This window comes from Brassica oleracea, chromosome C3 (genome assembly GCF_000695525.1).
Source record: "Brassica oleracea var. oleracea cultivar TO1000 chromosome C3, BOL, whole genome shotgun sequence".
In the NCBI taxonomy this organism is placed as follows: Eukaryota; Viridiplantae; Streptophyta; class Magnoliopsida; order Brassicales; family Brassicaceae; genus Brassica; species Brassica oleracea.
This window is the reverse complement of record NC_027750.1, coordinates 54224658-54248685: the sequence shown is the minus strand read 5'-3', so window position 1 is coordinate 54248685 and position 24028 is coordinate 54224658. Positions and strand designations below refer to the sequence as shown.

The 24028-nt window shown below is 30.9% G+C and overlaps 2 protein-coding genes and 1 long non-coding RNA gene across 3 annotated transcripts; 2 read left to right on the top strand and 1 right to left on the bottom strand.

Moving 5' to 3' along the window:
* Nucleotides 1-3825: 3825 nt before the first annotated feature.
* On the bottom strand, nt 3826-5115 carry LOC106332972 (RING-H2 finger protein ATL32). Its single transcript, XM_013771454.1, has one exon. It carries the CDS (start codon nt 5038-5040, stop codon nt 4108-4110), a length of 933 nt encoding a protein of 310 aa, XP_013626908.1. The 5' UTR covers nt 5041-5115; the 3' UTR covers nt 3826-4107.
* A 1590-nt stretch (nt 5116-6705) lies between these two features.
* LOC106329108 (homeobox-leucine zipper protein ATHB-16-like) lies at nt 6706-8067 on the top strand. Its single transcript, XM_013767698.1, has 2 exons — nt 6706-6983; nt 7130-8067. Exons 1-2 carry the CDS (start codon nt 6929-6931, stop codon nt 7921-7923), a joined length of 849 nt encoding a protein of 282 aa, XP_013623152.1. The 5' UTR covers nt 6706-6928; the 3' UTR covers nt 7924-8067.
* Nucleotides 8068-12905: 4838 nt separating this feature from the next.
* Nucleotides 12906-13427, top strand: LOC106334363. The gene is made up of 3 exons (XR_001268592.1): nt 12906-12997; nt 13081-13169; nt 13249-13427. It is a non-coding gene; the product is annotated as an uncharacterized LOC106334363 (long non-coding RNA).
* The last annotated feature ends 10601 nt before the right edge of the window (nt 13428-24028 follow it).

Here is a 24028-nt window from a genome sequence, read left to right as displayed (position 1 = left end):
TTCCAAAATCTAACCCTAAGAACACATACAATACTACAACATATGTTGGCAAAACTTAAACCAAAGAATATCATGACTCACTACTTTCACTCATCTATGTTGAAATTAACTTTTGTTATATCTTAATTTATATCTCTTAAAACATATGTTAATTACATGATTTCAATTTTTCACTTATCAAAATATTTTTTACAAAATATTTAAATTATTTCTAACTAGAACTAGTCCAGACGACTTTCCAGTAAGTCGTCTGGACGACTTACGGGGGTTAAAAACGTAAAAAAAATTTGGTTTTTTTGTTTGTTCGCAAGGGGCTGGTTGTAATTTCAATAGCCTTTTAGGTTACTTTTGCATTTGATTCAAGTTTGAGTTTACTTTTGCATTTGAAATCAAGTTGTGAGTTATATTTCGCAATTTTCCCAATATTTTATAGTGAAAAAGCAATTATTGGAATACCACCTCCTATAATGGTATTTGAAAGTTAAAAAAAAAATAACTTACATTTTTAAAATGAAAATTAAAATGTTTGAAATTAAAAATAAAGTAAAAAATTATTTGAAAAATCGATTTTAAAATTTGTATATATCAAATTATGGTAATTTAAAAATAAAATAAAAATGTTACTTTAAATAAATATTTAAAATTTAAAAGATCCCCCCCCCCCAAATTAAACGTTTAACAAATCTTTTTAAAATTTACTCAAATCTCGGATTTTCTTGGATTTACTAAAATCTTGGATACTCTCAAATCCATAATTCAATACAAAAGGTTGATATTCCTAATACTGAACACGAGTTTCTTGTCTCGGCCAATCTTTTATCATCGTCTCAACATGATATTCTTAATAAAAATGTATCTTTATTTTTCTATAAATTCAATATTTAATTTATCACATACATTTTGCATCCTTTTTCTTAGGGTAGGCGTTCAAGTACCCATTTGGTTTTTGTTCGGGTTTCAAAATTTTGGGGTCAAAGATTCAGCTTCATTCTGGTATTTCTAAATTTTGGTTCGGGTTTGAATAATCTATTTAAATTATTTAAAAATTATTATATACTTTAAATTTCTCAAAATCTATAAAGAATAATATATTACATATAATTTTGAATAAAATATGTCAAAATACCTTAAACTTAAAATATAAATTGGTTTGAATATTTGGATAGAGAACAATATATATTTCAAGTATTTTTGGTGTTTTGAGTATACTTTAGTTATTTTAGACATTTACTTTTCACTATTTTTATATATTTTCAAGTATTTTGGACAACTTAAAACTATCTTCTATTTTTTGGATGTTTTTAATATACATTAAATCTAAAAATAATTAGTATATAAACGTATATAAATCTATTTCTGATACGTTCAGATATCTGAAATACTTTGGTTCGGGTTAGGTTCAGTTTTGGTTCTCTAGATACCAAAATTTTGAACCTGTTCGGATATTTAATCAATTTCGGTATTATTTTTTCGGATCAGATTTGGTTCTTCGGATTCGGATAAAAAGTATTTTTTATGCTATTGAATTTGTTATTTTAAACTAATATATTCAGTATTTAAATGACAACTAAAAAGTGATATATATATATATATGCATTCTCTGAATATTAAACAATTTAGTTTTCAGTGTAAAATTTAATTGCCCGCGCATTTTCGTTTCCTAGTATAAAGAAAAGCATTCTTCAGTAATATTGACAAGAAATTATTACATAAATACATTTTATTTTTGCATATTATTCATATTATTTCATTCATTCTTCCGTTAATTTCATTTGACTTTTAAAATGTAAGTTCGAATATAAAATTCTGATATGTTTTTTTCTTACTCATTAGTTTTTTCTAATCCTATAAAAAAGGCAAAAACAGATTTTTGAAAGGAGGAAAAGGTAAACTAAAGTGCTTATGGTCAAAGTGTTATGAAAACTGTTAAGAAACTTTATATATTTATTTCCTTCAACTTGTGAGAAAACTTCTGTTGAGAATATGTGTAATTTCTTTTCATATAAATTAACAATCTTGTACGAACGAACAAGCTACTTTAGTCGGCTACGATAACGATCAGAAGAGATTTTTCTTTCTTTCTATAGTCAAGTATTTGTCATAATAGTTTAAGAAACGTGAAATTAATAAAATTATTGTGAAATAATATTGGAAAAATGATTGCGAAGGGCACGAAGTATCAGCCATCACATGGCTAACCATGCAAACTAAACTAATGTATATATAGTTACGCGAAGTATATGTTATGCATGATAACATCCGTCAACTTAATGATGTTATGTAGTTAACATCATGAATTTAATTTCGTTCATCCAAAATTTGATATAGATATCAGAGACCATTTAAATATCTCGTTTCATTAATTAAAATATACAAACCCGACCGTAATTTGACTAAATGAGATTTTAACTCACATTTTAAAAGCTTAAGAATATTTTTAACAAAATCTAATTTACAAATCAATATGTTTTACAAATCAATATGTTTTAACATTTTTTGATAAGTAGTGTTTTAACATTTTTATTTTAATGCATTTGAAATATATATATTTATATTATTTTTATTTATATTAAAAATGAAAGTTATCTAAGATATTTGTTTTTAATTATTTTAATCTGTTTTCTTATAACATTTTAATAAAATTTCTGTAATTTGTTTGATTAGTTGTGTGATATATACTTATTTGATACATTTTTAAATGGATGCAATTTTTTGTTTATGAAAATATAAATAAAATAATTCATTAATTTAATTTAATTTATATCAAAAAAAAATAAAATGTTAGAATCAGTAAATTGACATGAAATACGCATTATAATAAAAATAATAAAATCAGTTAAATTACTTGTGAGGTACATCATATTTTAATTGATAAAAACGGGAGATTTAAACGGTCTTTGACATCCACATCAATTTTTTTGATCAATGATATTAAATTTGTGATGTTGCCTACATAACATAATTAAGTTGAGAGATGTTGTCATGCATAATATATACTTCACGTTACTAGGTATACATTAGTTTAGTTTGCATGGTTAGCCATGTGATGGCCAATACTTCGTATAGTAAACAATCAATTTCCAATAATATTAGCTTCTGGCGCATGGTAGAGACACTTAAATTTTATATTTTAGTTAAGAAGTTGGTACAGAAAAGAAAAGAACCCTTTATATGAGATCGTTAAGGTCATGTTGAAGACGTAAACAAATGATACCCTGATTAAATGATAATTAGAACCACTTGCCTACAAAACTAATAAAGAATTAACCATCAATAGCTGGGTAGAGATAGAGAAAGATCAAGAAAGAAATTGGTTGGGTCGATAGGTTATGACTGGTCCGGGTTGTGTTCTTTTTAATTGGTTAACAGATTTTTAAATGGATTATAGTAGATTCTAACGTTTAATACACTGTTCTAGCTATTTAAATGATAGTGATGATGTTAAGTGTTAACTAACCGTCTATAGCTGACATATATCATCAAGCAGATCATTTATATAATTGGTATAGTTAAAACATATTTATTTTGTCTATATGCATGTGTATGATTCATGGAATTGGCAATCATCAGTGGCGGATGTAGGAGAGTTTATAGTTGGGAGCACCATCATAGAATTTGAACTAGTTGGGGGCACTATCAAAGGTTTTGGTAGAAGTAATTATCAAAGGATTAGTAAGAGAAAACAAAATATGAACCTGGGGTACGTGACCCGTTCCTATGAACGTACGTCCGCCACCGGCAATCATGTTTTCAATACAAACCATAAATGCATTCTTTCGTCATATGATGAAGCTGCTTACACATCAATGCCTCTCTCGCGACAAGTTAGGAACCAGTCTACATGTAAAACCAACATAATGACACAAAAACTTAAACAATGTCTTCATTAATCAAATATTACAAGAACTTACAAAATTTAGAAAACTTGTTTAGCGAGTCACTAAACAAGCTGGACCCTTTTAGTGTACGAAGCACATGAAACAAACCTAAAAGTCAATGAAAATATTCATCAACAATTTAATATTCAGTATTCACCACCAGTTGTATAAAGAAACACAACTGACCCACTCCAGTGCGTGGTTAACGGCAGGCAAACTATAACATTCCTCACGTCAACGAATCGCCGTTAGGTGATCTAACGGAACCCGAGTTTGACTTTGAAACAAACAAACCCCATCTATCCGCCCAGCTAACCCGATCCGATTTTCCACCCGACCCGACTACGTACCCGCTATCCATCAAATCAGCATCAAAGCTTCTCGTTCGTTTCAGCCTACGTCCTTTCGCCGCCATTATCCGCCTCCTCACGTCCTCCGGCAACCGCAGAGTAAACCTCTCGGTGCCATCACTGAGTCGCCCCATCGAGTGACCGGTGGAATTCGACCGCGGAAACTTACCGACGATCTCAGAACTCGGCCGCCGGTGGCGGCTTTTCTCTTCTTCCTCATCGGCCTCCGAATCTCCCCTAATATCAATCACGACGTGATCGCTAACCGGAGCTCGATCTTCCGCTCCGGTTTTAACCGGTTTAGCAGTTAGATTGAATCTGCAAACCGGACAAGTCGCGTGGGAGTAAAGCCAAGCGTCGATACAATCAACGTGGAAGAGATGGTTACAAACCGGAAGCAACCGAACCGTCTCGCGATCCTCCAGTTCGTTAAGGCAAATCGCGCATTCGAGATCACCGGCTCCGATCTTCGACTCCTTAACGGAGGAGTAAGCGAAGACGGGGAAGCTCTCAACCACGGCGTCTTCAAGTCCGCCTCGCCGTGAACATCCGTCGAAAGCACGGCGGCGGGAGTTTGTGTTGGAGTGTCCGGGCATAGCTCTCGTGCAGTGGCGGATGTAGACGGATAGTAACCCGAAGAAGAAAAACGCGGTGACGAGAACGGCGAAGACTGTGGTCTTAGACGGTGCGTGACCCGGTTGCAACTCGTCCTGACTCGGTGGCGGGAGCGATTGTGCATTAGCCACGTGGAGGACTATGATTAACTGAAAGATGATCCAACGGTGAGAAATGAAACCTTGGACTCGCGCCATCGTTCATTCGAAACGGAACCGTTGGATGGAATTAACTGCTGATTGCAAATGTAATAAGTTTTTTGTTAGTATGAAGGTTTATGCTATAGATATCAAATACGAAGACCGCAATTTATTTATATATACTTGGAGAGTAGAGCAGAAACAAGTAAAAGTTGTCTTTATTAATCTTCAAAAGGTTAACTATTATAATTATTTTTGACCTTTTGATTAGCTTAAAGTTTTAAACTGGCAACATTTTGTCAACTTGGGCTATAAGATAAGTTCGTTAATATTGCATTTTTTATTTACTCCACTTGTTTAATGAAATAGTCTAATCCACTAGATTGTGCTTCGTTTAGATGCTCATGTCTATCCACATGTTCAATGCATATACACGAATAGTTAGTCTCTTCGTTAGGGTCAAACTAATCAATGATTTGAGGTCAGAATGTATCGTCGTACAATTGCCTTTTCCTTGATTTCAGACAAGAAACTAACAAACAAGCCCACAGAACACACACAAGCTGATAAATGGTTTGTATAGCTCAATGATCCTAATGATCGTGACAACAGAAGAGACACAGAAGCTATTAACTGACTTATCCTTGAGGTTAAATGATTAATTGTAAATACTACTAGTATCCTATATTGAGTAACAAGTTGATGATTTTTTTTTTAAAAAATTGTTTGATATAAATGTTTCATTTAATTGCTTAAAACTATATTTTCAGGTATAACTTCAACCCACTCAGCTGTAATGCGCTAGCGCTAATACATTCATCAAAATTTTGGGCTAAAAAGGTCTTAGATATTTATGGGTTACAAAAGGGGATTGCAGAATCTCGATACTTCAAGTTATAAAATCCAAAGAGGCGTATATATGACATAATTTCAAAATATCTTTCATTCAAATATCTTAAATGTGTTTGAGTTATCTTCAAAGTGCGTGTGTTGAGGCATCATGATCCAAGTTCATTTTATATTACTATCATGTTTTAAGCCGATCTTGTAGTTGCTTTAGTGTGTATATATTTTAAGTTACAAGTTGTTACGCTGTAACGTGTACGGAAACGTCAAACTAGACCTATTTTCAACCTGAGAACAAGACGAGAAATTGATTTCAGAATTCAATAACAATCTATAATAAAAGGAGCAGGCTTTTAAAAGCAACTACAATTTTGTGGTCCACTGTCTCGGACTGGATCATAAATGTGGAGGCCTGTCATCTCTTTACATCAAAGTTATTTTCACTCTCTCCCATTTGGACAAGAGAATGTGGGTCGCAAATAATTTGATCTCAACCTCAGTTGTAGACTTTGTAGTTATGTTATAACAGTTGATTCAACAACTAAAAATATTAGAAGTTAAGTGACCTAATATTTTGCGTTGTTTTTTAACTAAGAATATTAGAAAAGTGAAAGTTGATTCATGATGATGTTTAACGTCTGTATTAATTCACTTGTCTTTTTGAAGGTGGCCTTGAGCCCATAGTGTTGGATAAATTCAAAGAACCAAAACCAAATTGTCAGGTCTTTGTTCCCTTACCCACAGCCTTTTGCCCAACCCTTTGCTTTTGCCAATGAGATAACAGACAACCCACATATTAACCCTAGTTACATTGTAACTCTTTAGGTTAACTCAAGCTTTGTTTATTTAAAGAAAAGAAAGTGTGAATCCAACTTGTTCATATTGAATAAACAAAGAACCCTTGCGCTCTCTCTCTTCCCCTACACCATTTTCTTCTAAATAGCCCAATTAAGAGCTTCTCCTTCTCGGGATGTCTTAATCCATTTCTAAATTTTGTTCCTCTAAAGTATTCTCTTTTGTTTGTTTAGAACATTGTTGTAATGAAAAGTTAGAAGCATAAAACTAAAACTCAAGAAGAATTTAAACTTTTTTTGGTGTCATGAAGAGACTTAGCAGCTCAGATTCAATGTATGGTCTGATCTCCAATTCCACAGGTGCTTGCCGTCTTCTTTTTCAGACAAACTCATTTCGTTCTGTCTTTTTCAGACAAACTCATTCAATATCAAATTCTCATAATCTCTACTGTTTAGATCTTTGCTTCATTTTTTTTTCTTACAAACTCATTGGTTACTGACAACAGATGAGCAGAGTTTTCGAGGGTACGGACATAATTTCCAGTCTATGCTTGATGGTTACGAAGACGACAGTACAATGATGGAGGAATACTCCGGCAACCACCACATGGGTCAATCGGAGAAGAAGAGGAGGTTACGTGTTGACCAAGTCAAAGCTCTCGAGAAGAACTTCGAGCTCGAGAACAAACTCGAACCTGAGAGGAAAACAAAACTAGCACAAGAGCTTGGACTTGAACCTCGTCAAGTAGCGGTTTGGTTTCAGAACCGCCGTGCACGGTGGAAGACAAAACAGCTCGAAAAAGATTACGGCCTTCTTAAGAGCCAGTACGACTCTCTCCGCCACAACTTCGACTCGCTCCGCCGCGATAACGACTCGCTTGTTTTAAAGATTAGTGAACTCAAAGCTAAGATCAACGGAGAAGAAGATAACAACAAGGTTACGGCGGAGAGTGATATCTCCGCCGTGAAAGAAGAGAATGTTCCTTCGTCTCCTCCTGAGTTTATTGAACATTCCACCGGCTTTGACTACCGGCGAAGCTTCACCAATCTCTGTGACCTTCTACCGAACTCCACCGCCGTCGACGGTGGATCCTCCGACAGCTGCGATTCGAGCGCCGAAACCAGCTCCGAGAACGGAAGATTGACGACGCCGACGGTTACCGGCGGAAATTTATTTCAGTTCGTGAAAACAGAGCAGATGGAGGATCATAACGACTTTCTGAGCGGTGAAGAAGCGTGTTGTTTCTTCTCCGATGAGCAACCACCGTCTCTTCATTGGTACTCCGCCTCTGATCACTGAACATGAGAATCGTTAATAGGAGGGCAAACCTGGAATAATCGAAAATAAAGAATTAATGGTCGGGTTATATATTACTCTGTAATTATGATTACTCTCGATGTAATTAACGATGTTCAGAGTATTAAAACTGAGATTAACCCCACTCTAGTCCCGATTGTATTCCTTATTTTCACCTTTTAATAATAACTAAGTTAACATCCGCGCCTTTCGGGATCAACATTATATATAAAAATTTTATGTATTAAATATTTTTACATATTATGAAATAATTAATATATATTAAATAATTAAAGTTCAGTAACTATTAAATATATAATTAAATTGGTGCGAACATATAAATTAATTTTATTAATCCAAAAAATATTTTTTTTATATTTGATAGGATATGTAATTAAATTTAAATGATTGTCAATGATCGTTCAAAACTATTATCAAAAAAATTGTTCAAAGTAAATTTTGAAACTAAAATATTGTATTTTATATGGTTTATAGTTTAATTTAAAACGATATATATATTAATCTTAATAATTAATTAAATTAGACTTTTTACTTATATAATTTTTGTAATCATTTGTATTTTGTCATACTAAAATTTTTAAACCATGGATCATAAAATTTGAATGTGAGACTCTTAACAGTTTTAGTAATTTATAGCCATTTGTAAAAATTCAAAATATAACATATACATAAAAAATCTAATTTTTTATTATATGGTTATTGTGGTTGTTTAATTTATTTAATAGCTTAAAATTAAACAAATATGATAGAAGATACACTAATTTTATCAAATCTTTATTATTCAAAATCATTAATTGCCATATATGCTTTTGCCACATTAGGCAATTCCGTAAATTTTATTTAAACAAATAATAAAGTACATTAATGATGAATTTATTGTTAGTTTAATAAAAAAATTATTATATAATTAGATGGACCAACATATTTCTCTAATGATTCTAAGAATCATCCTAGTGATGACATGTGGCTACAAAAAGAAGTTGTAATGCTTCTCAAATAATATATAAGGGATATTCCACTTGACTAATTATCCTTTCTTCGAATGCTCTATTATGAGATGTTATTGATTTTTGTGTGCTTAGAGCATCTCGAAAAAGAAACTCTATTTTGAAGTTTCCAAAACTTTATATCTGAAGTTTAAAGCTGTTTTTCTCCAAAAGCAAAACTTCAAACTCAACTTTAAAACTATTTGTATTTTATAATATGGACCTTATATTTGTCATAACTAATTTGAATTCATAAAACTTTTGTAAATAACTAATACATATATAAACATATTACAACAATATTAATTAATAAAATATTCTATCAAAATTTAAATAAAAATAACTTAATTAATATTAAACTTCAAACAAATACCATATTTTTCTCTATAAAATAATTTTCGTAATGCATATATGATCTATTAGTGCATTTCGAAGTAAAAATGGCTCTCCTCATTTTTACTTTGTAGATTACGAGCTAAAAGTTGTTGAAATCGGATGATATTGATACTTGTAGTACATAATATCGGAACAAGAAAGTAAAAGAGAAACATAAAATATTGCTAAAAGACTAATTTTTTTGATGATATTAATACTCGTGAATATATTCGATATGAACAATAAAGAATTGTACGAAAAAGACATCAAAAACAACAACAACAACCCTCTTCAGTTACACAAAAAAAAAATAGACAATATTTGAAAATTTTGAAGGTTCCGGATCAAACTTACCTGACTGTTAGTGTTGTTGTAATATTTAATTTTGTGTATAGTTATGTCTTCATGTAATTTAAAAAAAAAAACTTTTTTGTTAAGTTTCTTTTATATATTATTTTTGTCTAAATCTAGTTTAAAATATTTTAAAGTTTTATTTAATTTTATGTGTAAAATTTTAAATCTGTAAACAAAAAATAAAATATATATGACATATAAGTTTTTTAAGGTTTAAAACAATAAACAAGAAAATATTTATGAATCATAAAGGTGATGTGTGATTGTAGGGATTAAAATGAAAATAAAAATATGAATCTTCAAATTTGAAGTTTTGAGTAGTGAAACTTCAAATATAGAGTTTCACTCTTCAAAACTTCAAATTTGAAGTTTTGATGTTCCTTTTTGGAGAGTAAAAAACTTCATATTTGAAGTTATAGAGTGTCTTTTGGAGATGCTCTCAGTATGTAATAACTTATAGTTTATAACTCAGGGCATATGTTTTCTCCGTAGACGCAGCTTTTCTCCCCACGACCACGACATCTCTCTCTTTGTTTCCTTTTTTGTTTAAACATAATTTTTTTTCTAAACATAAATTCAACCACGAAAACAACCTTGAACTATTGTGTAGTGATCACGGCAAACAAATTCATATTTATTCAATTGTATATGAGTCGAGGTTAAATCTGATATTATAATCAGGAGTAAACTAAAATTTACAACAATGACTTACTGTGATCTCTTCAACAAAAAAACCATGTGTGTTTACTCAGTGTGATGTCATTAAAATTGCATTTTATATTTGTTTTCAAATTTGTTACTCATGTGTGTTTAGTCACTGATACTATCTTATGCAATGACATGCTTTAAACTCTCTACATCCTTCTGCAAGTGAATCCAATCAGCAGTGACTAGATTTTTATGAGATGAGAAAGATAGAAATCGGAAAATACTATGGGTGTCTTGGAAAAAAATGACAAAATCAAAAGACCAAAAAAGACTCGTTTCATAAATTTTCAATGCTATAATGACGCTTTCCTCAAAAAGCTCAGCTGGTGTCTTCTTCATAATCCCTCGAGCTTGTTGGGACGAGCGCTCCTAGGCAAATATTGCGGTAATGAGGACTTCATGACAGTGTCGGACATGAACTCAAAATCGCATGGCTGGCGCAAAATTCTAATAGGCGGAGACATGCTGAAAGCTAACATGGGATGGGAAATAATTAATGGTGAATCTATAGCGCTTGGAATGATGATTGGTTGAGTGTGACAAGAAAAGAAAGACCAATGGGACCTATTCCAGCCAATCACGATATGATTAAATTCACTGATCTCCTCCTACCAAACCGGTTAGACTGGAATAGAGAGCAACTACAACACATTCTCCTTTTTGAGGAAGACGAAATCTTATTAATTAAGCCTAGCAGGTCCGGGGCTGCGGACAAGCAAATCTGGCTTAAAAAAAAAGATGGAGAATATACGACAAAATCAGAATATTAGGCTGCTTGCGAGCTCCTACACACTCGCTCTCCTGAACCTGTGCAGCAGCATCCTAAACAAAGGAATGTGGAAGCTCAAAACTGATCTGAAAATCAAGCTATTCTTTTGGAAGCTAGGCCAAAACACCTTACATGTAGGTGAATGTTTGGCTGCTAAAAACATACCGATTGTAGAAAAATGCCCCCGATGTAAGAATCTCGAATCTATCAATCAAATTTTCTTTCACTGTGAGTTTACTAGAAACGTTTGGGCTCTTGTTCCCTTTTCCACTCACTTTGATGCTAGAGGATAGGCGGATTTTAATAAATCATGGATACCCTAGTGCGGAATGACTGTTTGCTGCCTCTGGGTATCACATCTGGTAAGTTAACACTTTGGCTTTTGTGGACTCTGTGGAAAGCTCGTAATGAGCTGATTTTTAACAAGAAAATATGTTCGCCTGAAGACTTGATAACTCGAGCAGTAATCACACCTAAAGAATGGGTAGAGGAACAAAATGTTCCACCTCGTCTCCCTTTGTCTTAACTCCATGAGTCCTGACCTCGCTGATGCAACTAGAATTCAAGTGGACACAGCTTGGCGAGACGATCTGAAGCTGGCGGGCTTAGGCTGGACAATGTTAAAAAAAGGATGATCATGTCTCCTTTGATTCCCACTGTCATTACGTTGCGTCTCTTTAAACAGCAGAAGTGTTTTCTATGAGAGAAGCTTTGTCCAAGAGCAAGGAACTGGAGATCCAGAAGATACAATGTGAATCCGATTTAGCTCAATTCATCAAGGCAATCACTTCACGGCAGCCGCCCTTGAGATGTATGTTGTCATCATTGATATTCTATGTTTGACTCTTTAGCTCTATTTCCTTTCGTTGGATCCCTCTGGATAAAAACAAAAAATGCTTATTGTTTGGCAAAACAAGCTTGTTTCAGAAGCTTTTGTAATTAATCCTCCCATGTTGGGAGTTTGATTTAAATGCAAGTTGGTGTAAGAAAAAAGTTTTCAAATTTGTTAAAGACAATATTTTCCAAACATTAGCTTTAAGATTCTACGACAATAAAAATGATTTAACTTTGGCGAGATTATCAGAATAGTTCGTCAAATCTAGAAAGTGGCTTTTAGAAAATGGTTCAGAACTTGATGATCAAACAAGTAATAAAAGGGGAATAAGAGCCTCAGATAGACTGTCCACGTCATATGGAAAAATCACCCAATCATGTTATAAGGTTTTGCCACGTCAGTAAAAACAAGAAAACATCTTTGATTACGATTAAAAGGAACAATGACACGTGTTTCATTAAACTAAAAGGCTTTGATTTCTGCTTTCTTTTAATTTCCGTATGGGCTTAAACGATTGTATTATTTGTGGGCTTTGAATAATGGATTTTGTCCTGAGAAAGAAAGTAAACCTTGGGCCGTTGTTTGCCTGCACCTACCTCCTTCACGAGAAGCGTTCTAGGGTTCTTCTTTTTCTCCAAAATCTGATAACGTCTACAAACAATGGAGTTAGGGATTGAGGAGACGAGGCTTCGTGAGTCGTCAGATCGTGTCGTTTCATGATAGATTCTTCTCTCGCCCCCGAACCGTTACACGTTGCATTTATTAACTACCATTCAATGATCCTTATCTCTTTTCTCAGCCTAAACAGGCTATATAAGTACATGCATGTGGAATGCATTGATATCAGTCTCAGTAATGCAATGTCAATTATCATGTTATTTTGTAAATTCATAGATGCTATGTTATACTAACGAAATCATTGTATTTGGATTTGTAGATGAATTATAGAAGCTTGGTCTCTTCTGGACATAGAAGCCTTGAAAGCCAGCACACTTCATCTTCCAATTATTCGAAAGTTGTGGGTCTGTGGTGAGTGTTTGTTTTGGCTTACTTTGTATCATTAGAATCCATTTTCTTAATTAATATTTTTATGATTTTTTTGTGTTTGGTAGGTTTATATTCAAGATCTAAAGCATACAATTTGTTCAGCTGTTGATGTCGTGCACGGTATGGTGTCTTCCATATTCTCAGTGATATCAAGGTAACTTTCTTTTCTCAGGAATTATAACGAACTTATGAGGCTTATCCTCTTACCGTTTCTCTGTGAAATGGACGGACAGAACTCGATCATTATTGTAGGTGGTGCTAATATGAGAGGGTGGACTAAGAAGATGAGCGATGATGAGCTTGAGATAGTGAGGAATGCCGGTGGTGTGCTGCTTCAAAGAGAGATCCCAGACTCAATCAACATTCAAGTTGTTAAAGTTCGTATCAAGTTTTTAAATTTATTTGATTCTAATCTTGATTTTATTCAAGGATGCATCTTTTTGTTTAGATAGAGAAATGGTGTCGTGGATACGATATAGCATTTGGAACTAGAATGTAGATTGATCATATATTATTTGAATCATCATGATGAGATTGCCAATGGAACATTATGTTGAGTAGAATTTTCTAAGTAGCTTAAGTTGGTGGTGGATGTGTTGCAAAATGTGAAGTGAGCAGTTGTTCCGGTCATCCTTGACGTGGGAGAAATGGATACACCAATCCCTAATGAGCTATTGGATTCAGTCGACGTCTTAAGCTCGAATGAAACTGAGCTCAGTCTCTTGACCGGAAAGCATACTGAAACTTTTGAACAATTTAGCCAGGCTGTTGCCATAAGTTGATATATAATTCTTCTTTTGCACATTACCAGTACTGAAACTCCCAGATTTTGGTTACTGGCTTTGTGGTTTTAGGCTATCAGTCTGAAAGAAATTGTAATTAGGGTTGTGTATATTATTAACGAAAACCACATGTGTTGTCGTCATCACTCAACATTCGTTGAGCATCTCTCGGAAACTGTCTAATCCCTCCCCGCCGTTTTGAGTCAGAAGTAAAAGTGTTTGTGCTCTCCCAAGACACAGCCGCTGCAGTTTTCACCGCCGATTAGAAAACGAGAAGGTCGCCCCAGCTTTGTCAAACAAGTGTGGTAAGTATCCCTTTTAGTTTTATTTGTATTTGCATAGATAGAATCACCAGAATAAGTAAATTAAAAAGGATGTTTCAGGTAAGCATGTCAATGTGAGCAAAGCTAGTTTCATGAGGTTTAGCAACACATGAGTGTAACATGTTATTCCTCTCCCTCCATAGGAAATAGAATGTTCTTCGAGTGACCAGTTTCCTTAGTAACATACAAGAGCGCCCTCCTGCTGGAAAGAGAGGAGACAAGCGATCCAGTTTCTTTCAAATTTGATTAGATAACATTATTGTGTTGGCAAAAAGAAAGTTAATAGTATTTTATCATATTATAAATGATATAGTTTAAATTCCATAATCTCATATTTGAAAAAAAAAGATATGCGAAAACATAACATTGTTTGAATCAATTTTCAAAACTAATCAAACCATCTGAAAAGCACTCAAAGAAAACATTTTTTTTTTCAAATCGTCTATTTAACATATTTCAAACCTTTGATTAACGAATCATTAGCACCATTATAATAATTTATATAGCCGCGTAAAGGTTTCTCACTCTAAAGATTTAGATCATGGGTGAACTAAATATAAAAACATTTATCGTTCTTAATAGTTTAAATATTATGTATAAAAGAAATGAAACTATAAAAAGTTTTTACTATCATATCCAATTACTCACTTTCATAGCCAAATAAAATGAATAGTAAAAAAAATGAAACCAATAACGTTTTCGTAGAGTTTTTTTAAAAAGATGAGATAATATTTGTCTTAACAAGAAAACAAATAATTAAAGTTAATGTTATTTAATTGACAATAAAATTATATTTCAAATTTTTTATTACATTTAAAATAGTTTGTATTATTTATTTATTCACATGGGCGGGTTTTGCCCTAGTTTTCGTAAAAGGGTTTGATGTCTGCTAATTATAATTCTGGTGAAAGACAATAAAGTTTTTCCACGGAAAATTAAAAATCTAAAGGCCATAAAATTTTTGTTAAAAAAAAGGTCATAAAATTAAAAAGAAATACTTAAAACATGGGATTGGCTTGTGAAAAGTTGTCATCATCATCAAGGTGCTTTTGTTTTTATGATTGTGCGTACGTACGTCTATAAGTGGAAGCATAGGACATCGGTTTTAGTGAATGATGAAAACATTCTGACTCAGTTCGAAGCTTTTACCATTGTCACGGATCATATCTGAAATTGAGGCATTCAGGTCACGACATGACGCCAAAAACTATTATTAAAATTCATTTTCAAGTGTACTATTGTAAATTCTTAAAAAAGTGTAAACAAAAAAAAATGTACCTTTTTTATCAAAAAATAAATAAATCAAAATGCAGTTGTTGCAATTAACACAAAAATAAAGAGATGGAGTACTGGAACCGTCGGAAGATTTTCTTTTCAGATACATCTGATTAAATAAATCAAAGCTGTATTAAACTTGATAATGAACTAATTTATAATCACTTTTTGAACAACCTCATTTCAAATCACTTAAATCCCATTTATTCCCTAAAATACTACATATGTATGAGGCAATTACTATTATAAATTACCAAAATAAAATTAGACAAAAAGTATTAGTACTACTCTATTTTTTTCTCTACTGCCAATTGGCACAGAATGGAGTGGGGGCCTATAGCTTTTTCTCCCTTTCTTTATACGAAGCTGCGAGAAAACGGGGCACATGAACCCATGTGATGTAGGGCCCCGAATGCACCAATGGACATGTCGTTTTCGTCATTGACATTTGTCACTATTGCCTGAAATACACTGTTAGTTTATCTAATTTCTGAATAATTTGTTACCTTGCAGGATAGCTGGAGGAGGATAAGCACATATACAGGGTGTGATTGAAAGGTAGTGTTAGCGATAATAAATGTAGAGTAACAAAATTTTCTGCCCAGTTACTCTCTTTTCAACCAATCAAGCAAAATTGATTTTCTGCCTATTTACTCCAAAAATGATTAAGAAGTAGAGTAAATTATTACTCTATAATAAAGGTAAGGAACATTTTACTCTTAGTTTAATTTTTTGTGTTCCCCCATTTTTCACCTATTTATTTCCACTACGTTTACTCCACCAAATACCAATCAAAGCCACAGTGTTCTTTTCTCAACTCTCGAAGGATGGCCATGGATCGTAAGCCTGGATAAAATACTCATAAATTTTTATTTGTTATTCTTTTTAATTTGAACCAAAAAATTCAGATATTTATAATTCTGTAAAGCAAAGTAAATATTAATGTATAATATCCATAAAAATAAAGCAAATCACAAATACCAATATTTTTAGAAAGGAATATCCGATCTATTTTGTTATATGTAGCACATATATATATATAAATAATTATATACATAAATTATATAAATATTATATTTATGTAAGTTTACAACATATTTTATTTATTAAACTGATTATTTTAGATATTAATTTTTTTTAAATACTTTTTATTTTGTGATAAAATATTATTATATATCATTTTAAAAATTTCAATTTATTTTAAAATTTTATTTTATTTGTATGGATTGAATCGGATATTCAGTTAAAATATATATCTGGACACCAAATATCTGAGTAGCTACATATCAAAGCGGATCGGATAATTGATTATTGGGACACAATAAATATGATCATAAACATTTCCAAAAACCTGTATATTCGATTTGTTCCCTCCTATAATGATGAGAATATTTGGTTTTAAAAATATTCATGATCCTATCCATTTCATTCGCATTCGATCCGTTATCCATTTTGATTCGGTCAAAAAAATTTAGTTGTCTATTTCACTAGTTCATTTGACCACTTATATTGTAGGAGAACTATATGTTAAGATATAATTTTAGTAAAAGTATATGCATTAAGGTATAGTTCTATGTTTGAAACTCATGAACTTATATGTATTATAATAGAATTTTAGTTTTGAGTAAAATTATGTCTAAGCTATTTAAGTTCGATGCTCTTAGTTCTTTGAATCTAAAAGTTTCTGGTCTATTTTTAGGTCAATTATTTCTAATCACTAAATCAAAAATAAAAATAATAAATTAAAATGAATTTGGTTTTATTTTACATTGTCCTTTAATTTTCGATATAGCCAACAAAAATGGTATTTATATGTATCAGAATTACATTTTATATACAATTTGTGGTTATAAAGGTTCTGGTTCATCTTGAGTGGAGTTGTTCTCAGAACTTTGTGCACATAAAACATCTTCACTTTGAATTGCTTTGCTTTGTAGATGCTTATTTTTCCTTAATTATTTAAATCTCATTGTACTAATTAATTATATATATGCTAGTATGCATATATATATTATGCAAGGAACATTTGTGTTGTATGCTTCACTTTCTCTTGGCAAAGATCACAATGGTTTCAAGAATCCTTGCAAATAATTATAACCATCCAAACTTATTATATAATTGGAATCGTATATGCTTTTTAGGTGGTTTGTATCGTGCCTACTAGAAAACTAATACATAATGTGAAAATATCAATACAAAGCACATGGATTATTTACAGAATTTGATATAAAATAGCTACCTCGTACTCTCGTAGATATGTAGTGACTCTATCTAAGGTGAATAATTATATGTACATTAGGAAATGAACATATTCAAAGATTAAAAATCAACAAATACAAAATCGTCAAAGAGAGCTATTTTCTTATATAGTGATTGACACTACTTAGATAATTGCTGCTTCAGAGAACGCAATATAAAGCTTTTGCAATCTGTAAAGCAAATTGATGCTTTTCATTGTGTCTGTTACACAAATGCTACTGAAAACAATGTTGCATTTAAAGAAAAAAAAATTACTATAATCCAAATCCACTTTTCGGGTCTCGAGAAAATATTTTTTTAAAACCTTAATACTTAAAAAAAAAAATTCAAAATGTTCATCATTTATAAGCTGTATAATAGCTTTATTTATTATTACAAATAAAAAAGTATATGCATATGTATACAATCATGACTATATATTTTTGAAAGATTTTCATTGCATTGTAATAAATAAAAATAATTTATATTACAATACCTGCTACAAAAACTTTTAGATCATCTTCAATCTACATCTACTTTTTATTTTATAATAGTATTTAGAAGTAAAATTACTCTAATTAAACTCTATTTTCGCCTCTAAAACTGAAATTACTATTTTTTCTATATTTATAGAGTAATAAATAATATCCTTCTATATTTTATTCCATATTTGGAAATATCTATTATAGATATATTAAAGCAAAACACATCAATATTATAGAGTTTCTCTATTTTACAGTTAAAAATAGGAAAATACATTTTATGAGGTCTTAGTGTCTTTATTAAACCCTAGACGTTTTTCTATTTTATTGCATATGCAGGGAATCGAGTTCTATTTTTAAATTAAGAATATAGTAAAATCTATTTTAAATTGAAATCTGTTGGTATGTAAAAGAATATAAATAGCTTTTTATTTCTATATGTTATATTTTTCAACACTCTCTTGTTTCTTAGGGCCCGCTAGTGGAAATTCAAATATGCTATGATGATGAAAGGGTGTATATAAAATATTAAATATACGAAAATTAAACACGCAAATGGGGTTAATTAAATGGAAATAATTATATGGTGTGGTGAGTTTGAAAGGTCCCTCTCAGCTAGAGGTGTTCAATCCAGATATCGGTTCGGTTTCGGTTCGGTTTTTTCGGATTTTCGGTATTTCGGTTAGTAAAATATAACTACCATTCTAAATCCATATTTACTTCGGTTCGGTTCGGTTTATATACCGTCGGTTTTCGGTTTATTCGGTTTTATACCAAAAAACATAATTCTTTATTTTGGGATCATATTATATGAATTTTAGAGTTTTGTTGTCAACACATTCATTTATTAAAAAAATATTATAAGTTTCAATAAAAGAACAAAAATAAAAAATGTTTCTATCATCTAATAAAATAATCAAATCTATAATTAAAATCAAAGCTCAAAATTTTGATAATAAAAATAAAAACCAAAAAATAAAACAGAAGCACGAAGCACGGAAGCACAAAAAATAAGTTATTATATTCTTTCATATTTATCGTTCATCAAAGTCATGTTTCTTCTATTAAACATGAAACTCTATTCGTTTATAGATAAAAAAAATTGTGAAGAATTTCCACTAATTGTTATCATCAAATTTATAATCTTTATTTCAATTTAGTCAATGCTAAATTAAAGCAAAAAGATCAAAAGAAGACTAAAAAAATAAGAAGCATGTTTGCGATGAATTATTATTTAATTAGAGTTCAAGTGTTTTACAAATCAGGACTATTTTATTACTGTAAAAAATATGGTAATAGTTATTAGCAAAAAAAATTAACTTATGATTTTCATACGTTGTTATAAAATATATACATATTTACATGTTTCTATTTTTTGATCGGTTTTATTCGGTTTATTCGGTTTTATCGGTTATATACCGAACCATATCCAAATCCTACGGTTTTTTAAAAATCATATCCATTCGGTTTGTATGGTATATACCAAATCCAAACCATATTATCTATTTCGGTTCGGTTCGGTTCGGTACGGTTCGGTTTTGCCATATTGAACAGCCCTACTCTCAGCTCTCAAGTCTTTATTTCTGGAATTATTATAATACTTTTTTCTTATAATACTTTATATGGAAACATTTAAAAGTATTAGATGTAAAGTATTATATTTGGAAACATCAAGGAAATACTTCCTCCGGTTTAATTGGTGTTTAAGAATTTTGATTTTGTTTCAAAATAAGTGATGTTCTCACAATTCTAGGTGAAATTTAATGTCACTTGAATTTTTTTATCAATTATAAAATACTGCTTCTTTTTTTTATTGGTTGAATTAATTTTATTTAATGTTATTATATCTAACCAAAGCCAATTATATAAAAATTTGTATTTTCTTAATATTTGTGCAAAAACCTTGAACATCTCTTAAAATGATACAGAGAGAGTAATATATAATAACTGTTTGATGTAAAATATAAAAATATACTATTTGAATTTAATATTTCAATTGAATAAAATATCACTCTGTAAGTTTTTACCCATATTAAGTTATAAAAATGTATTTTACCTCTTGTAGGTACTTTAAATGAATTTATCTTTCTAAGACCATGTACATTTTTTCAAAATCCTCTTTTCACTTTAAAACTTCTACCTGATATTCTTTTCCTTGCACTTCATTTTTTCTTTCTTCTTTTTCTTCTACTTATTTTTTCATGTTATGTTTAAAAACTAATTGTAAATAATATTTTTATATGTGTCCAAATCATATGAAACTAATTTCTATTTGTAGAGCATAAAAATAATAATTTTGATATACAATAATTAAAGAAATAAATTAACTTGATATATTATCAATTTATAAATAAGCTAAAGTAATCAAGGTGAATACATTTATTATGGACCCCAACTTTTTAGTTTCCAACCAGATGAAAAAAATCAACAGCAAAAAATCTATTTCATCTTTTTAAGTATTTCAAGACCTTCAATGTAAGCTATCAAACTGTTGAAATAAAATTTCAACACTCTCATTGTATATACTATATAGTCTAAGTACACACTAAAGCAATAAAGTAAAACCTCAACTTTTGTTCTGGAAGCTACCATTCCAGAGGCTTGTCCGTGAGATTGCTCAAGATTTCAAAACCGATTTGCATTTCCAGAGACATGCTGTCTTGGCTCTTCAAGAAGTTGCGCAGAAGCCTATTTTTGGTTCGTCTCTTTGAAGACACCAACCATTGTGCAATCCATGCCAAATGTGCCCCAATTTTGCCTATGTTTGCAATATAGGAATGTTGTGTGTTCTTACTTTCCACAGGTTTACTTCGAATGAACCTTTTGTTGTTGTACATAGACAAACCCTAACGAGTTCGTACTTGTTGTAATTAGGATTTGATCATTTTATTATGCCTTAGTGTTTTCGGAACAATAAACTCCTTAGTTACGGGAACATTATTTTAATTATTATTATAAATTTGAGAGTATGAAATGTTCCTTTAATTCAATACTAATATCGATTAGAACTAAGAGTTCTTTGGATTAACGACTCGACAATTTCACCTAATATCCCCAGGTTTCGTGGACAGCAAGTCACCCATCTTCACCATCCCTTCCGCATAAGTCTCACTATTTTTACATAATCTCTCGTCTCCGGCGAAGTAAACAGCGTCTGATCGGAGTTAAGAAATCCTCTCCTTGAAACCAAGTCTTTGGAATATCTCTATTATTAAAAGAGAACTATCTATTAAAAAATACCCATAAGTTTTCTAACTTATTTACACTTCCATGTCACTGAAAATTAAATTAAACTACATATTTTAATGCTTGTCTTTTCCAGTTAAATTAATGAGTTTTCCTTAATCAAATTTAAACTTAATGTCTTTAAATGGACCTAAAAATACATCATATTTAACTTAGCTTATTATGTACGAGTACGGCCCAATAATGAACTTGAATTTTATTTTTATTTAAATGGACCTAAAAATACATCATATTTAACTTAGCTTATTATGTACGAGTACGGCCCAATAATGAACTTGAATTTTATTTTTACGAAAACGTGAATCACGTTACTTATGTAATATTTAAAATATATTAACTACAATATAACAAATGCATATAACCTACCTATACTTTAGTTTGAAATGATCATGTTCAAGTTTTATATAGTCAACTTACATCATGCATCGATCGATGTACAATATTCAAACCACCCATAGTTTTCGTTCTTTATAGGATGTATCAACCAGCCAATCATCCCTTTGATTTTCTAAGCTTTATAAAAAAACAAATCAATAAATACAAACTCAAAATCCAATATCTTTTATTAATCAAAACAGAATATCTTCAATGTCGTATCTTTAATGTACCTATTAAATATAGAAACTGTAACCATAATTACACTAATTATAAGAATAGATTTGATTCCAACCAATTGATCTATTACTTCGGTAATTGATTTGCTTGCAGAAGAGGAAACAATAAATTTAAAATTTATAAGAATATAAAGATATAGAGATTCCAACTAATTGACTATATTTGCGTATGATTTCCTCATAATAAGCTTCAAACTGAACATTGAAAAAGATAGAAATTTTTTTTTTAATCTTTTACCGACACAAACTTAAACAAAACGAAGAGTTAAATGTAATTTTTTTTTGTTACACTTCCCGGAAAAAACGGGTACAACATGGGCTTTCATAATATGGCCTTTTAACATATTAATGTTATGGACATTTAATAATTATCTTGACGAAAAACAAAGACTATAAATAATTTATTATTAATAAAATTATGAAATTATTTACAATTTGATGACTAATTCATCGCCCTTTTTTATATGTTAAATTTTTCATAGAAGTTTAAAAATCATTTTATTTTCTTTAAACATGTATAACTAATTTATAATCTTTTATGTCATACTAAGTCATAATATAATATTTCTTCATATTTTACATTAATAACCATTGTTTTTATATATCGTCTACAATTCTCTAATTACGTCACTTTGTTCAATTTTTTATATGATATCGAATATTCATCGTAAATAGATGGTTTAAGATGCCAAAAAATTATTTACTTGGTGAATATAATACATCAAATATTACAAATACATTATTTAGTTAAATAAATAACCAAAAACCGAAAATTCAAACCCGCGCGAGTCTAGTTGGTTATTAAATACTTTATTTGTTGCGTCCATCTCCCCCCATAGGACACAATCTGCCCAATTTCTCCTGGTATATTGGCTCGAAAGCCGGGTCAGATTTTGCTGAACCGGATTGGTTATAGAGCCTAGTCATGATCGAGAAACATCGAGCCTCCCCAATAGAGTGTGATCCAGATAGTTTCTTGTTCTTATTAAAAAGGTCGTAGAACTTTTGGTCGAATTACAAAAGATAAATATACACACGCTATCTTAGGTTCCTTTTCATGGAATGGAGACTCAAAAGTGATTATAAATTGGAAAAATTGCCTAAACGGAATAGAAAAATAAGTATATTGTCCCTTTGCCATAAATCTATTTTTGGACTTAGATACCCCTGATCAACTTTGAAAAATCATATCACTTAATTTAAGAATCAGAAAAATATGGAAAAATATACAAAATGTATATAAACAAGAGACAAACATATGAAAAATACTTTGGTTGAGTAAATATTTGTGTAACACAATTTCATATTTTGGTCTACCGATAGCAAAAAACATAATCTAGTGCCTACGAGGATGTAGATTGCATATTCGGCTAACTACATGAATATCTGCAACCAGCAGAACGTTAAATCGGTAATTTGTTATAATTCTAGCATGGTAGAATTGAACGACTACTATTTATTTTATTTATGAACGACGGTAGACATGGTAGAATTAAACGACTACCATATTTTTTATTTCTGAACTACAGTAGATTTGATTAACTATTATTTTCTAATATATCTACAGAGGCGAAATGAAAAAATCTGCCATGTTGCATTAGTCTGCCATAATATGATTTCATAATCTACCACATTCCTTTATTCTTCGGACAACGTAATGTAGGTTCTACGAATTTCGAATTGTATATTTTTCTTAAATATCTCCAAAATCTGTTAAGAGAATATATTCTAAATCTATTTTCCTTAAATTTCGTGTTTTCCAAATATTTTTTTTTTTAAAAATCGTGGTCTTCTTCTTCGTTAGAGGATTTTGATTTTTTTTAATCCAAAATTTTTGAATTTCTTGTTGAAGAAGATGCATATCTATGCTTCTTGTGGGTTGTGGAAATTTGATCCCCTTAAAGGATGGGGATTTGCGGTTGATAAGAACAAACGAGGTAGAGTATTGTACATGGAATTGACAAGTTCCTTTGAAGACCTAAGGCGTATGGCTTTCGAAGATTTTGGAATTGACCAAAACCTTGTCGAGCTTGAGTTAAGCTACTTACCTATG